This window comes from Neofelis nebulosa, chromosome 5 (assembly GCF_028018385.1).
Source record: "Neofelis nebulosa isolate mNeoNeb1 chromosome 5, mNeoNeb1.pri, whole genome shotgun sequence".
NCBI lineage: Eukaryota > Metazoa > Chordata > Mammalia > Carnivora > Felidae > Neofelis > Neofelis nebulosa.
The window spans coordinates 6,387,696-6,403,568 of NC_080786.1; the positions used below are offsets into that span (position 1 = coordinate 6,387,696).

General features: G+C 55.3%; 1 protein-coding gene across 3 annotated transcripts; it reads left to right on the forward strand.

Annotated features, from left to right (window-relative positions):
- The first annotated feature begins 249 nt into the window (after nucleotides 1–249).
- SLC22A14 (solute carrier family 22 member 14) lies at nucleotides 250–14,726 on the forward strand. Of its 3 annotated transcripts, XM_058729427.1 has the most exons (12): nucleotides 250–785; nucleotides 1,415–1,930; nucleotides 2,678–2,781; nucleotides 2,923–3,077; nucleotides 4,077–4,245; nucleotides 8,019–8,139; nucleotides 8,421–8,518; nucleotides 8,987–9,201; nucleotides 11,382–11,490; nucleotides 11,925–12,128; nucleotides 13,688–13,899; nucleotides 14,417–14,726. In XM_058729427.1, exons 2-11 carry the CDS (start codon nucleotides 1,415–1,417, stop codon nucleotides 13,854–13,856), a joined length of 1,860 nt encoding a protein of 619 aa, XP_058585410.1. In that variant the 5' UTR covers nucleotides 250–785; the 3' UTR covers nucleotides 13,857–13,899; nucleotides 14,417–14,726. The 3 variants fall into 3 exon arrangements, with proteins under 3 accessions (XP_058585410.1, XP_058585409.1, XP_058585411.1); XM_058729426.1 differs by lacking the exon at nucleotides 14,417–14,726 and having other exon boundaries at nucleotides 251–785; nucleotides 13,688–14,061; XM_058729428.1 differs by lacking the exons at nucleotides 13,688–13,899; nucleotides 14,417–14,726 and adding an exon at nucleotides 12,245–12,471 and having other exon boundaries at nucleotides 625–785.
- The last annotated feature ends 1,147 nt before the right edge of the window (nucleotides 14,727–15,873 follow it).

The following is a 15,873-nucleotide window of genomic DNA, read 5'->3' on the forward strand; positions in this document are numbered from 1 at the left end:
TTTTTTCCTAAAGACTTTCACTCTCTTCTGGTTTCCTTGTTGATTATCCACTTTTGTTTAACAGAAGGCTACCACCGCTGGTCGTTCGTCAGTGATATGTCTTCTTTCTAGACGTTTTCGAAGACCTTTGTCACTGATGCCTTCTATAGCTTCATTGCAATGTGCGTAGCCGTGGGTTTCTTTTTCATTGATCCTGCTTGGGACGTACTATTTCCTGAGACTATGGATTCATGTTTTCCAAGTTTTAGAAAATGCATTGCTTTTCTCTCTTTAGATTTTGCTTCTCTATGTCTCCATGCATGGGAAACCTTGTATCTCTTGAGTCTTTGGGCCTCTGTTTCACATTTTGGCTATACATTCCAGTTCCCTAATTCTTTGCATCAGATCTGACTCAGCAGTCTTCCGTTTAGTGTTTCTGTTTCATTTAGAAGCTCAGCGTCTGCCCTCCGAAAATGTCTGCTTTTTGTCAATTCTTGTCGTGGGTCCACCCTGTAATTACGACTTTCGTTTCTTCGAAAACTGCGTATGACAGTGGCTCTATACTGTGTAACCGACCGTTCCGACACCTGCAGCCAGGAGCTGTTGTTTCAGAATGGATTGCCTTCTCACAACTTTTGTAATCTTTCTTTTTGAACTCTTTGCTTGATTGTAATCTGTGCAGGCTTAACAGAGAAGGCTTGTTTCTGCTTCTGCTGGTGCCCAACCCAGGAGCTCTTTCAGCTACATTGAGGATTTCAGCTCAACACAGTTTTAAGCATCGTTTCCCACCTCGCTGCTGTTCCAAGGTAATAAATCTCCTTACAGTCAGAATTGCTACCTCCCCCCGCCCCACACTGCCTTCCCCTTACCTGCCTTTCCAGTTTGGCTCTATGTTGCTGGTGCCCAGGCTTGGCTCCCTACCTCTGTGGTCAAGGCTTCCAGCCACCTATCTTGGCCTCAGTTTCCTGGCAACTCTTGGTCCAGATATGGGGGGGGAGGGGAGTGCGGGGAGGGGGTGTTGTTTGTTTGTTTGTTTGTTTGTTTTTGAAGGAATTGTCCCTGGAGACCTCTCCTACTTTTGCAAGACTGTCAGTGCCTCCCTGTGTGTGTCAACAAAGTTTCAGTTCTGGGAAAGCTGTGGGAGACCAAAGCTTCTCAGAACTTACTCATGACAACAGAAGTGACCCTGTCTCAAATGTTTAAAAAACCCTCAGTGTGCTGAAAATCAGGGGTGGGTGGGGCTCATGGGGGACAAATGACGTTGACTGAGAAACTTCATAAGCCAAGGAGGGAGCTACAGAGAACATCAAGGCCAGAATCCAAACTATTCCAAGACTCTCGAGAGGCCCATTTCTGACCAGTGGCTCCCATTCCAGTCTCTTGTGTCTGGGAAGTGGTAGCAGCAGTCCCTGAGTGGCGTCCTTTCTTGGAACAGATGTCAGGAGAAAGCAACTGCAAGGTAAAACACAGATCCCACCACCCTTCCAAGAACTTGAACCAGCACGAGGCACAAGAACACTCCAATTCCTGGTCTCTGGAGATGCTGTTACGCAGACTGAGGGCCACAGAAGCCAACCAGGATGACAAGTTTGCCCACATCCTGGATGCGGTGGGGGAGTTCGGCACATTCCAGCGGAGACTGGTGGTCCTCACCTTCATCCCCAACATCCTGTTGGCCTTCTTTATCTCTGCCGACGTCTTCGTGTTCACAGCCCAGAAGCCCTATTGTAATACCAGCTGGATTCTAGCAGTGGGCCCCAACCTCACAGAGGCTGAGCAGATGAACCTGACCCTGCCCCGAGAACCCAATGGAAGTTTCCAGACGTGCCTCATGTACTTGCCCGTAGCCTGGGACCTGGATTCTATCATCCAGTTTGGCCTCAACCACACAGAGTCATGCCAAGATGGGTGGATCTACCCTGACACCAAGAAGCGATCACTGGTCAATGAGGTGTGCCTTCTCCTGAGTTGTCTATAGCTACCCCACAGGCCCAGAGATGTGCCCTCACCCTCACTGAGCAGGTGGGGAAACTGAGGCCCGGGGAGGGGAAGTGATTGGCCCGAGGTCACCCTGCAGAGGCAGAGCCAGGGCAGAACCTCAGGGTCCTGTTGTCCAGCCCTGGCTTCAGCTGTCTTCGCCGCGAAGCTGGAGCAGATTTGGGTGCAGAGGCAAATGTCAGTCGGCAGGCCTTGCCATCTGTCCAGGGAGCTGCTTCTGTAGTCGAGGCCCTGCCCTCTGAACTCACACAAGATAGAGAGCCCCGGGGAAGAAGCAGCTTTCATCGGGCACCTCCTACAGGGTTTCTCAGCCCAAGCTGCAAGCCGGGCCCTTCACCGCACAGACCTGCCCAACTGGAATCTCTAGACTGAGGCCTGATATCTGTACTTGGGAAAGGGTCTTCAGTGATTCCCATCTTTGCTCAGTTTCCTCTCGGCCTCTTCCCCATTTTGGCCTGGGCCTCTGGTCCGCTCTCTCCAGGCCTCACTCCCAGAGTCTGCCAGGTGCCGTGTAGAATGCAGAGGTGACACCTGAGGCACGCTGCTGCAGGCCCGGTTGCCTGTCCCTGACCCAGGCCTCTTCTGCCTAAAGGCCCACCTGCGGGTTGGGGGCGGGGTAGAGGGGTGTAGTCTCTGGACCCAGAAGGCTGGCCCTGGCCCTGGGTGGAGACCTGTAGCCAATCCTGTATAAACCCCCCAGTTTGACTTGGTGTGTGGCAAGGAGCAGAACTCGGAGAGCATGCAGACCATGTTCGCCGCGGGCATCCTGACCGGGTCCCTCATCTTCGGGCTCATGAGTGACAAGTGAGTGCATTCAGAGCTAGAGTCTCAAGCTGGGGCAGGCGAGGGTAGGGGCACTCAAGGCCTGGCCCCGGGTGTCGTGCTGGGCGAGCCAGGGAGGCCCTCGCGCTAGGCTAGGCGCAGCCTCCCTTCGACTGCCCGCAGGCTGGGCCGCCACCCCACCGTCCTGATGTCGCTGCTGGGGCTGATCATCTTCGGCTTCGGGACAGCCTTCGTCAACACCTTTCACCAGTACCTGTTCTTCCGCTTCGGCGTGTCCCAGGCCTTGGTGGGCTACACCATCAGCAGCGTGTCTTTAGGTGAGCCCCGGGCCGCCGTGCCGGTGTTGTGAGGGGCGGGGCGGGTGGGGAGCAGAGGGCGGGGCCTGGAGGGGCGGGGCCGGTCGAAGGGCGGGGCGATCGTGGGGCGGGGCGGGGCTGGCGGGTACTCAGGGACCCTGCAGGACGAGTAGAGTTGAGGCCCAATCCAGGCAGGCCGTGGAGGGAAGAGGCTCTTCCCAGCTGCCTGTGGCGATGCGGGCCAATGTCCGCAGACCGCCCTTCCAGACTCCTCCTCCACCCTAGGCCCCTCGTACCGCACGCATTAACCCCCCTTACCTCTCTCGCGTTCCCCGTACATGGCTTACATTTATTGAGCCCTTCGGAAGGACCAGGCGAGCTGCTAACCCCGTTACATACTGTCTCAGCGTGTCATGACAGCACCCTGTTCAGTACGCGCTCATCTACTATCCCTTTAACTGACAAGGATACTTGAGCCCCAGGAAGGTAACCAACTTGCTCAGGGCCACACAACAGTTACAGGAAGGAGCTGGGATTTCATCCCTGGCCTGTGGAATGCGAAAGCCCTAAGTGCCCATATGCTCATGGAGCTTACAGCTGCTGTGGCCCAGTGAGCTCAGGGGTCCCCGGCCAGAGACCTCCTCTCATTGGAGCGGGTCAGAAGGAACTAGATTCTCCCCAGGGCCCGAGGCCGGGGTGGCCAAAGCCCCGAGGCACTAAAAACAAACACAAGGGCACAGATAACTCGCCGCACTGTGTGTCAGACCACGTGTGAGGACTTGAACCCAGAAATGAGCCATCTCTGAGAGAGACGCATGGGGTCAGGCAGGATGTGTTCAGAGGGAGCAGTCAGGCTGAGAAAGGACCGGAGGCCATCTAGTACGTCCACCTAGGGCAGAAGAACGTTCACCCAGGCTGAACTGTCCAGAGCAGGGCTGGGGCATCTCAGAAGTCTGGGTACAGGGGTAGCCCTGGGGACACTGAGCTGACCATGATTTTGTCCTCTTGGCCTCCTCACAGCCACTGAGTGGCTAGTGGCTGAGCACCGGTCCCATGCCATCATCCTGGAACACTGCTTTTTCTCTGTGGGAGTCATGTTCCTGACAGGGCTTGCCAACAGCCTTCCCCACTGGCGGCTGCTGTTTCTGGTGGGTGGTGCACCTGTGTTCCCCCTCATCTTCTATATCTGGTGAGCAAACAGGGCACGCGCAGTGACGGGTCTGACGGGCTGGAAGTTGAGGGTTTCGGGGGGTCCTTGAAGGGGTGGAGTGGGTGGGATTTTCCCTTGAAGAAAGTGGATGGGGTGTGGATGTAATGAGGAAGAGCCCAGGGCCGAGCCTCTGGAACCCTAGCCTTAACCCCCAGCAGAGGAGACCCTCAAAGAGATGTCAGAGAAACAGAGAAATCAGAAGGCAAAGGGTTGAGAGGCAGGAGCTCAGGACAAGAGCATGGTCAAGGTTGAAGGCAAGAAAGGTGATGCTGGGGAAGAGTCTACTGGCCTTGGTGGCCTGGAGGTAGCCTCAGTGAAGTGGCAGGGGGTTGAGGGACTGAAGAGAGGCTGAAAAATGGAGCTTTCCACGAGGTGACTCTTCCACAGCGCTGCGCTGCGGTGGGCAGGGGCAAAGTGATAACGTGGTTGGACAGCAAAGGCAGAGTCAGGGAGGGTATGTGATGCTCTGACTTGTGGGGCGTCACAGACAGGAACCCGAGGGACTGAAGCTAGGAAGGGACAAGTGATTGGGGAGGGAGGGAAGAGAAGAGGAAGAGACTGAAATCACCTGGTTAAGGGCCAGGCAGTTCAGTGTGAAGGAAGGATCAGGTCTCACCTTGGAATCATCACATTTAATCTTCACGACCCTGAAAGATGGGTGTGAGTCTCTTGGGCGCTGAAGACGTGGGGGGTGGGGGGTGGGGGGCAGGGAGGGGAGAACAGAGGCTTCAGAGAATGGAAGTAACTTGCCCTAGGCCATATAGCTACAAAGTGGCGGTTTGGGATTTGACTCAGCCTGTGTGGCCCGGGAGCCTCTGCGTTTTACCCACTGCGCCATACCCAACATGGATGGTGAGAGGAGTGACCAGTTAAGAGTGAGGCCGGGTAGGTGGTTTGGAGACCTTCCAAATTCGGCAGGTGCTGGAGACCGTCTTTGGCAGTCACCGGGATGCCCAAGTGTCCGTGGGGACCCAGCTGATACCAGATGGCGTGACTCTGTCATGTAACTAGGAAATGGTGTTTCACGGCTTGACCTTGAAACATTTCTTCGAAATGTCACTACTGCAATGGATGCATGTGGTTGACGACTACGTAACAACCAAAAGGTCTGTGGTGAAAAGTAAGTGGACAATTTCAGCTCCCCTCAGCCCCCCCAGTTCCTTCCCCAGATGCCATGACGCTGGACTCTTAGCTCTTTCTTCTGGTAGCTGCCTCCCTAGTTCTAAATTCTGTGAACAGATGGCTCATTGAATGGGGTCCATTTTTCTTCAGACCCGCCCTGTCAGCTGTTCCTTTGCTGACTCGTGACATTATCTTGGGCAGGTTCCATCTCTTTACGGTCAGTCTTAGTTCTAAGAAAAAAGTCTCATTTTGATCATTCAGACGCACTTTCGGGCATGAAAAAAATCCAGTCCAGGCCAGTTTAAAACTTGATCTCACGTCTAGTTCGCAGCTTCTCCCCGGTGGCTAGCCGGCTCAGGCTAGTATTCTGACCTTTGCCCTTTCTCCTCAGTCTACCTGCTCGGTGATCTTCTAGATCCTAGGCAGGGGAGGGGCCATTTGAGAAAAGAGATAAGTGCACAACAGGGGCTGTATTCATGGTCATTGTCCTCTGTAGGGCAGATGTTCAAATGCAGGTGCCTCAGGGGCCCGCCTGTGGGTCTTCAGGGGCTCACCGTGTCTTCTCATGCTCTAGGTACTGTCTTTGTGATCTCTCCGCACCCTGTCCCTGGCAGGTCACTCCCCAGGCTCTCTCTGCAGGGGTCCCCTCACCCTAGCATGTGGGGTGACTTCAAGACAGCAGGGTCCACTTCGTCAAAAAGACTCTCACCACCCCCAGCCCCCGCCCTGCCATCGTGGATGGCTCCCACCGACTTCCTTCCTGAGGGGGAGCTCCCCCATCTCTGGTTTCATGTAGGCCCTCCGACTTGAGGGGACACGAATTAGCTCTCCTGGAAATGACTGTCCAGAGGACAGGGCAGCTCCCGCCTTTCGGGATCAGTAAGCTCCAGGCAAGGAGTGGGAGGGCAGACTGACTCCCTTTCGCAAAAACAGGCTCCTTTGCCAGGTTTGAAGAGATGACAGCAGCCTGGGGACGGGAAGAGAGTCTTACCACCAGGAACCGGAGGTTTCCAGCCCCTCAGCTTCTGAGCTATGTGTATTTCTTACGTCTTTCTTCCACCGGTCTTCTCTCCCACTCTCTCTATTGCTATCCTTTTTCATTCGTGTTGTTTAGAGTGGGCATGTGGTCAATCTCCCATCTTTCTGAAGAAGTCCCAGTTGGGTGACTTTCTTTAGGAGAGTTCCTCAGCCTTACAGTGGAGAAGGATGTCAGGGGCACTGCCGGCTGGCCCCAGGGGAGGGCAGGAGCAGGGGCAGGCAGAAAGAATGCACCTGCCTTGGGGCGTCTGGGCGGCTCCATCGGTTAAGCTTTCGGCTTCGGCTCAGGTCACCGTCTCACAGTTTGTGAGTTCGAGCCCCGCGTCGGGCTCTGTGCTGACAGCTCAGAGCCTGGAGCCCGCTTCGGGTTCTGTGTCTCCCTCTCCCTCTCTCTGTCTCTGCTCCTCTCCCGCTTGTGCTCTCTCTCTCTCAGAAATGAATAGATATTAAACAAATTTGATAAGAATGCAGCTGCCTCCAGTGTCATGGGCACATGTATACACTGCTGGCCGTGGAATTCAGGCTAGGGCCTCGAGAGGAGGGTGACGCGAGAATCTGCAGGGAGTGATGGCACAGTTTGTAAAGAGTGCCCAATCAGGGCACTGACGTCCATACTAACTCTGCCTCTGTGACCCTGGGCGAGTCCTTACCCCTGGAGGCTGGGAATAAAAAGGGGATAATCAAACTAGGTCCAGGGCTGGGCAGGGATTAAACCGGATGATATATATATATATATATGTATATATTACATATATATATATATGTATATATTACATATATATATGTATACATATATGTATACATATATATGTATATATATATGTAACATATCATATATATATGTGTGTGTATATATATATAACATATATATGTTACATATATGTTACATATATATATATAACATATATATGTTACATATATATATTAACATATATATGTTACATATATATATAACATATATATGTTACATATATATATATATATATATATATATATATATATGTAAGGGCATCAGGCACAATCCAGGGCACCTAATAAATGTTCGTCCGTGGACATTCTGACAGCCCGGGAGGATCGGGAAGAACTGAGGGACCAGAGTTATGCAGAGGTCAAAGGCAGTGGGCAATGTGGCGAGGGAGGAGGTGGGACAGGGAGGACCTCTACTCACTCAATCAGGGGCTGGGCCCTGGGGTCCTGCCCTCCATATTCTGCAAGCTGTTAGGAGACAGAGAGGGAGCAGGGAAATGCCACCCAGGAGAGCGGGGCTCTAATATAGAGGCTGTGGGCGTGGGGGACAGTGCCCTCAGGGTGCCTGGGCAGGCGGGACTGACGCCTGAGATCAGAAGGTAGGGAGTTTGTAGAGGTAGGCGAGGGGGAAGACGCTGGAGGGCAGAGGCAGCCTGTGTCTGGGGTGACACTGGGCAGCAGGGGGGCCGTGTGTGGCCGGGGCAGGGGAAGGGCTGACTGCCAGAAAGGGGCAGGGGCGCCCGAGGTTGATGGTCTCTTTCAAGTCCTCCGACACCCACGTCGCCTCATGTGGGAGGTCTCGGGGGCATCTCGCAAGGATGGGTAAGAGCGGGTGGTACGTGCAGGATCCTGCCGGAGTCCCCACGGTGGCTGTTGATGAACGGGAAGTTGGAGGAAGCGAAGCAGATGCTGTGCTACGCGGCGGGCGTGAACAAGAAGACCATTCCCCTAAGTCTGCTGGACAAGGTAAGAGGCCTCGGGCCCGGAGTGGGGCCAGGACAGGGGCTGCAGGAAGGGCCTTTTCCTTCCTCATCCTTTCAGGTGGGACCTCCGCCCACAGGGTGTCCCCAGTCCACTGTTTGAGGAGAACGGAGGCAGCGACATCGAACCCTGCCAGTGGAAGGCCGGAGGCCGAGCTGGGACTGTGGGGGACGGGGGTGGGGGGCAGGAGGGCCTTGAGGTCCTGTGGGGGTGGGGAGCGAGCCGGGGTCTCGGCCTTGCCCCTGGTGGTCCCGCTTGTCCTGTAGCTCCAGCTGCCCAGAAAGAAGGTGACTAAGGCGTCTGTCCTGGACTTCTATAACAATAGGCACCTCCGAAGGGTGACCCTGGTGATGGGCTGTGTGTGGTGAGTAGTTGGGACCGGCTGGCAGAGACTGCAAGCAGGGCGTGTCGGGGGCTCTGGAGAGGGAAGGGGGCATAAGCGGGCTGCAGGCGGGAAGCTGGCCTATGGGTCCAGAGCTCTGTGCTCTCTCTGTTTCTCTCTCCCAGCCCGTCCCGCCCAGCTCCCAGCTGACTCTGCCTCTGTCTTTGTTGTTGTTAAGTTCACTGACCTATTTGTGAGACAGAGAGCTCTCGAGCAGGGGAGGGGCTGGAAGGGGGTGGGGGTAGAGAATCCCACGCAGGCTCCACGCTGTCAACAGAGCCCTACGCGGGGCCTGGTCTCACGAACTGTGAGATGGTGACCTGAGCCGCGATCACGCCAGACTCTTAACCGACCGAGCCCCCCGGGCGCTCCTCTGCCCCTGTCTTTATTCCTGGCCTGTCTGTATCTCCCTCTCTCTCTCTGAATGTCTCTCTCCTGGCTTCATTTCAGGTTTACTGTCAGTTACAGCTATTTTACGCTGTGCTTCAAGTTGAAGGATTTTGCCATGAACATCCACTTCGGACAAGTGATTCCTGGCATCATGGAGGTGCCCGCCCGGCTGTGCTGCATCTTTCTCCTCGAGCAGATCGGGAGGAAGTGGAGCCTGGTTGCGAGCCTCTTCCAAGGCACCCTGACGTGCCTGCTTATCCTTATCCTCCCCCCAGGTACAGCTCACCCTCCCCTCGGCAGCCCCCAGCCTTCCTGCTTCCTCAGACCCCTTCCTCCTGCCCTGCCCGGCCAACAAGACACCCCGGGGAGCCAGCCTCCTGCTCCCACAGCTCACCTACCCTCCTGAGCTGGTGCCAGTCACTGGAGCACTGCCCTCCCCGAAGGACAACTCCGAGACCGAGTGCTGGAAGCTCTCAGAAACCTGGGAGAGGAGGGAGTGCTGTCCCAGGACCCATCCTTGTGTGGGAGAGTAGGTGGACTTCTTCCGGTCAGATCTGATGGTTGCGTATGAACGGAGGCACACAAACAGGCCTTCAACTGGTACCCCCGGCCCTGCCTCTCATCTGCAGCCTCTGATTGGGAAACGCCTTTTATCTGTGACCCCACCAGGAAAAAAACGACCTGCCCACTGAAAACTGCATGTAACAGTGGGCTAAACTCTCCGGAACATTCTTGCATGGAGGCCTCTCCTTCCCAGGAAGGCGCAGTACCCTTCAGCTCAGAACCAGACAAGGAAATGGAGGCGGGGGGCAGGGGTGGCAATATTTTCAAAATTTCAAAGAGCCTCTGGAAAACAGTGTGGAGGCTCCTCAAAAAATTAAAAATAGATCTACCCTATGACCCAGCAATAGCACTGCTAGGAATTTACCCAAGGGATACGGGAGTGCTGATGCATGGGGGCACTTGTACCCCAATGTTTAGAGCAGCACTCTCAACAATAGCCAAATGATGGAAAGAGCCTAAATGTCCATCAACTGATGAATGGGTAAAGAAGTCGTGGTTTATATATACAATGGAATACTACTTGGCAATGAGAAAGAGTGAAATCCAGCCATTTGTAGCAACGTGGATGGAACTGGAGAGTGTTATGCTAAGTGAAACAAGTCAGGCAGAGAAAGACAGATACCATATGTTTTCGCACATATGTGGAAACTGGGAAACTTAGAAGATCGTGGGGGAGGGGAAGGGGGAAAAAGTTACAGAGAGGGAAGGAGGGAAACCACAAGAGACTCTTAAATACTGGGAACAAACTGAGGGTGGATAGGGGGGTGTGGGGGGAGGGGAAAGTGGGTGATGGGCATTGAGGAGGGCACCTGTTGGGATGAGCATTGGGTGTTGTATGGAAGCCAGTTTGACAATAAATTATTAAAAAAAAAAATTCAGAGAGCCCTTAGACGATGAATATGCCCCAGGTCACAGGGCTGGAGAGTGGCAGGGCTGGGGATGTGGGTGTTAAGATGTCAGGGTTCACTCCATCAGAATTGCTAACCGCAAGAGCCCCCTCAGCTGCAGGGGTCAGGGTGGGGGAGCTTGTCCAAGATCTGCCTCCAGGGGGAGCCCTCCTGCTCTCCGGGGGTCAGCGTCGCGCACATGTCGCCTGAGACCCTCCCTCTTTCGGATGCCGGCAGCGTTGACTGGCTAAAACAAAATGGGGAAACCAAGGCATTCTTAAATTCCTATGGCTTGGTGGTTTTTGTAAAAAGTGGGCCTACACTGAGTCAAACAGAAACGTTTAAGACTCTCACATGTGTGAGGGAAACTAGGAATCCCCAATAGATGCACCATATCTCTGGTTTCATACCAAAGCCAAGCAAAGCTGGGGCCAGAGTGGGGAGCGGGGCGCGGGCAGGGCCCAGCAGAAGCTAGTAGAGGGAGAGCTGGAAGCTTCCAGCTCCCTCCTGCCCCCGGACCTCCCCAAGGCCGAGGAATGGCCTTTGTGGGATCTTCTCTTCCTTCCTCAACGCGCACATCTGGCTGCCCCGAGTCGGGAATCCTGGAATGTGTTAAGAGTTGGGGACTCCAGGGCCCGAACCCTTCCCGGCCCCTGTGCACCCCTCCCTGCTTGGTCTACCTTGCAGAGGATGGCTGGGGAGGTGGGAGGGCCCTGAGCAGGTTGAGTAGTAGGGGAAGCGGCCTCAGGTGAGGCTGTGGGAGAAAGGAGTGAGCCGGGAGGCAGAGGTGCGGGGACTGAGAGGCAGAGGGGGGGAGCAGTCTCACCGCAGATATACTGGCCTGGCCCGGCCTGAGTCTGCTGACCAGCTGACCACCGGGTGGTGGGGGAGGACTGTTCAGATGCCTTGAAGAGGGATGGAGGGAGAGCAGATGGGCGGCCCCCAACCCTCGTCCCCAGGGGAAGACGGCCCCAGACTCAGGTGGCCCCGTTGTCTGGCCATAGAGCTGAAATCCATAATGGTCTTGATGGTCGCGCTTGGAGAGTTCAGCCTGGCGGCCTCGGTCACCGTGTTCCTCATCTACACTGCTGAGCTCCTGCCCACGGTCCTCAGGTAGGTGGCCTGGCGGGCAGGGCCCCTGGAGGGCATGGCGAGGGCACGCGGGATGGAGACTGAGACCTCCGTGAGAACGGCCGTGCACCCGGTGACAGGCACGTGATGATGAGTGGTTTCCCTGGGTCACCCCGTTGACCCTCCAGAAAATCCCGCAGACTCCATCGTTAGCCCGATCTCAGACCACAGCATCAGGTGGAGGCCAGACAGCGAATGGCAGCAGCAGGCAGTCTGACTGCAGTCTCCGCCTTGCACAGCGGGCCGAGATGTCTCTTGCACAGCGCCTTGCACAGCGGGCCGAGGGTCTCTGGGGAGTCGGGATGGGCTGGAGACTGGAGAGTGTGAGGTTTTGGGGAGCTGCTGTTTCCACCCCACCTCCAGCCAGCCTCTGGGCCCAGGAGGCCTCCCAGACGAGCTCTCACCTCCCCTTCCAGGGCGACAGGTCTGGGGCTGGTGTCCCTGGCCTGGGCAGCTGGAGCCATCTCGTCCCTGATGATCATCAGCCAGAGACTCACCCTCCTCCCCATCCTCCTCTGCTGCGTCTCAGCCATCCTGGCCTTGTTCTTCTGCTCCCTGTTGCCAGAAACGCAAGACCAGCCTCTCCCTGATATCCTGGAACACTACCCCCTACAGACAAGGTAGGTGTGTGTGGCCCCTGGGCTCCGGCCCTTGGCACTGAGAATAGTCAGGCACCGTCTATCCCTGCCTGTTTGCCAGATGGCCCTGCGACACAAGGGCCACTCTGTGTCTACAGAAGTCTGCCCAGCTCTCCCGGATGCTGCCGTGACCCCCTCCGTGCAGCCTGGCCTCTGCCAGCTCCCACCCTCTTGGCTCTCCTGACCAACCCCGGGCCAGGTTTTCCCCTCTCCCTTCCCCTCTGGCTGCCTGTCCGGACTGGGTGCTGTCCATGGAGATACCCTGGGCTCCCTCCCTCCCATGGCAGAGGGACTGGCTGGCCACCAGCTCTCTGAGTACCTCTGATTTCCGGTCTGAACTCTCAGGTTCTCAAAGAGGACCCAGTCTTGATTCGTGACTCTGACTTCATCCTGATTGCTCCAGGGGCACTTCTGGCCTCTGGTCTCTTCTGGTCTCATGACTAGCAGGACCGTGTCTCCTGGGGTTTGGGCCGATATGGCCCATCGCTCTCCCCCTGGACCTGAGGGGACCTGAGCACCAGTGAGGGACAGAGGCTGGCTGATGTCCTCCAGTGCCCTGTGCTCATATCACAGGGTGGCTGTCTCTGGCCATCCTCTGCCCTCTTCCCCGTCTCCCTCCCTCCTCAAACTCTTATTGGCACCATCTGTGCTAGGCGTCGTCAGAGGTAAGAGGTCCCCAGCCTCAAGCAATATTTTATGGGGAGAAAGTCTTCACTTAATGGGCTCTGAGGGAGGGATGCACAGGACCTATAGACGGCCCAGGAGGGAGGACCTTCAGCTTGGGGAGTTGAGGCAGGCGTCACAGAAGAAGTGACATTTGAGTAGGGCTTTGAAGGATGAATAGGAGTTTGTCCCCTTGTAGAGAGGGGGAAATACAAAGCAGCAAGAGGAGCTAAGAAACAGCCCCTGGAGCCAGAGGGCCTGGACTTCTGTCTCTGCTGCCACATCCTAGCATGTGCCCAGGGGAGTTACCTAATACCTCTGAGACTCAGCTTTTTCATTTGCAAAGTGGAATGATACCAGAGTAATAAAAATAGCTAACCTTTATTGAACGTTTACCATGTGTCAAGTCCTGTTCCACACGTGCCTTTTCATACTTTGTCCTAACCACAGCCGCATGCAAGATAGGTCCTCTCACTGTGCCCCATTTTACAGAGGAGGAAACTGAGGCACAGAGAGGTAAAGAAAGACATGAGGCCTAGCCTTTCTCTCTCATAGGGCTCTTGGTAAGACTAAGTCCAATTAAGCACTTGGTGCAGAGTCTGGCCCATGGCAGCTGCTCAGTAAATGCTAGAGATGAGCCCCAGAGATGCAGGAGTGTGAAGGGTCTGGGCAGGGTTGGGAGATGGAACAGGCCTGGTCCTGGAGATGAGGGTCCCTGTGGGCGCATGACAAAAGTTGGCCGGGGACTTGCAGGTGTGGGAAAGCCCCACCTCTCGGGATCACAGCGCCAGGCGTGGCTACTGCTGCCTCTAGTTACCACTGCTTTTCTCAGCCCCTAAAGATGCAACTCGTGACTTGTTCTTCAATGGCTTCTTCAGGAACATGGCTGAGGAACTGCTCGCCAAGGAAGTGGCACCCGAAGGTGGGACTGGGGACGTGGTGAGGAACACGGTTCTCGATTCCACGATGCTGACACTGGACTCCGACGTTCTCTCCCACACACCTGTGCCGGGCAGAGCAGGGGACCCAGACCCACAGAATGACTGAGGTCCAGGCCCCCAGACGATCTCGACCGGAGCCGAGTGGCTGGGTGTGGGGCCGTGGACTCCAGGCCACGAACTCCAGGGGCCCAGTCCAGCTCGGGGGCCAGGGCAGTCCTGCTCCAAGGCCAGCCCTCGAGCCCCGAAAATGGTCCCTCCTGGGTGAGCTAGGGTGTGATTCATGGCAATAAATGTGCCGTGGTTGGACTTGAGATGGCTTGGTCACAATTGGCTGTGTCTGGAGAGCCCAGAGCCCCAGGCCCAGAGGAAGCTGGGTCAGACAGGCTTCTCAGTGTCCTTCATGTCCTTAGCTAGCCCTTGGGGACAGTGAGGAGCTCTCCGGAGTGGGGGCTCGAGGGGCTGTGTCTAAGAGGGCTGGGAGTGGGTAAGGCCAGGACTGTGCGCCCATGCCACCCGCGTCCTCTAGCCCAGGCGTCTGCTAGTGGGGGCAGGCTGAGATAGATTTCAGCTCTGCCTGAAAGGAGGTATGCACGTGTCAGGGAATAATGACTCCTTTTCCCATTTGCATGGCGCTTTCTCGCTCAGTTTTCCCTCTGACACTCACAGATAAGCACGGTCTCGGGGACTACCCAAACCACATCCTTGGGTATTCCTTCCCTGATGACTCCAGCCTGGCTGACCTCTGACCTCCACCTCCCTGAGGATAAGCCCCCACATCCAGCTTACAGTCCCAACTACCCTGAGGGTGAGTCTGCCCTTCCCAGCCAGTGTGAGAGCTTCTCTAGACTGGAGAAGGCCCAGAGCTCCTCATCCGTTAGCCAGAGTCAGAAACCTTTGGGTCGGGCCATGGGCCGCACATGCTTTCTCCCTGGGAGGGCAGGGCCTGGCTCTTCTCTTTCTCTGCCCCCTTAATTGGAAGATCATCAGCTAGGGACGCCTGGGTGACTCAGTCTACTAGACGTCGGACTCCATTTCGGCTCAGGTCACGATCTCACTGTTCATAGGTTCAAATCCCGCATCTGTGCTGACAGCACAGAGCCTGCTTGCGGTTCTAGGTCTCCCTCTCTCTGCATCTCTCCTGCATGCACACGCACTCTTTTTCTCTCAAAATAAACAAATGTTAAAAAAAAGTTTTAAAAAAAGAAAAAAAGGAAGATCACCAGCTTGCGGGGAGGAGCTAATTCCCTGGAGCTTCGGAGAGAAGGACAGAAAAGAATGTCCAACCTCGCGGAGCAAAGGCAGGGAGGCCAGGTCTCCCAGAGAGGGTTGGAGCGCAGTGCACAGAGCCTGGTCCAAACACCCTGCTCCAGGTGTGTGTTCCCAAGCTTGGGCACAGCAAGAAGCTGGTGCCCACACCTCCTTTCAGTCTCATTTTCTGGTCCCCCTGTTCTTTGCCAAATTTCCCAAGATTGCCCCCCAAGTAGCGTTTGCAGGTCCCAGAAAGAGGGGTCTCATAAGTCATCTGCTTACAGGATGACAGGATGTTTTATTTTTTATATTTTTTACTATTTATTTTATTTATGTATATATTTCCAATGTTTCTTTATTTTTGAGAGACAGACAGAGCACGAGGGGGGAGGGGCAGAGGGAGACACAGAATCCGAAGCAGGCTCCAGGGTCTGAGCTGGCAGCCCAGAGCCCAATGTAGGGCTCGAACTCATGAACCGTGAGATCATGACCTGAGCCGAAGTCAGACGCTTAACCAACTGAGCCACCCAGGCGCCCCTATTTTTATTTTTTTTTTAATGTTTATTTATTTTGAGAGAGAGAGAGACGATGTGTGTGATATGGGGAGGGGTAGAGGGAGGAAGAGACAGAATCCCGAGCAGGCTCCCCGCCTCGGAGCCCGACAGGGGGCGCAAACTCACGAACTGTAAGCCTATGACCTGAGCGGAGACCAAGAGAGCCACCCAGGTGCCCCGACAGGAATTTTAAAGGCCTCCCCTGCTCTTTCTGGGGGAGGCCTGTCTGTGGGTTGTGATGACCAACACGTTAGCCACATTTAAACACCTCACCTCAGATTACTTTGCTGGAAGGATTCAGCCAGTGCCTCAGAAAACCGG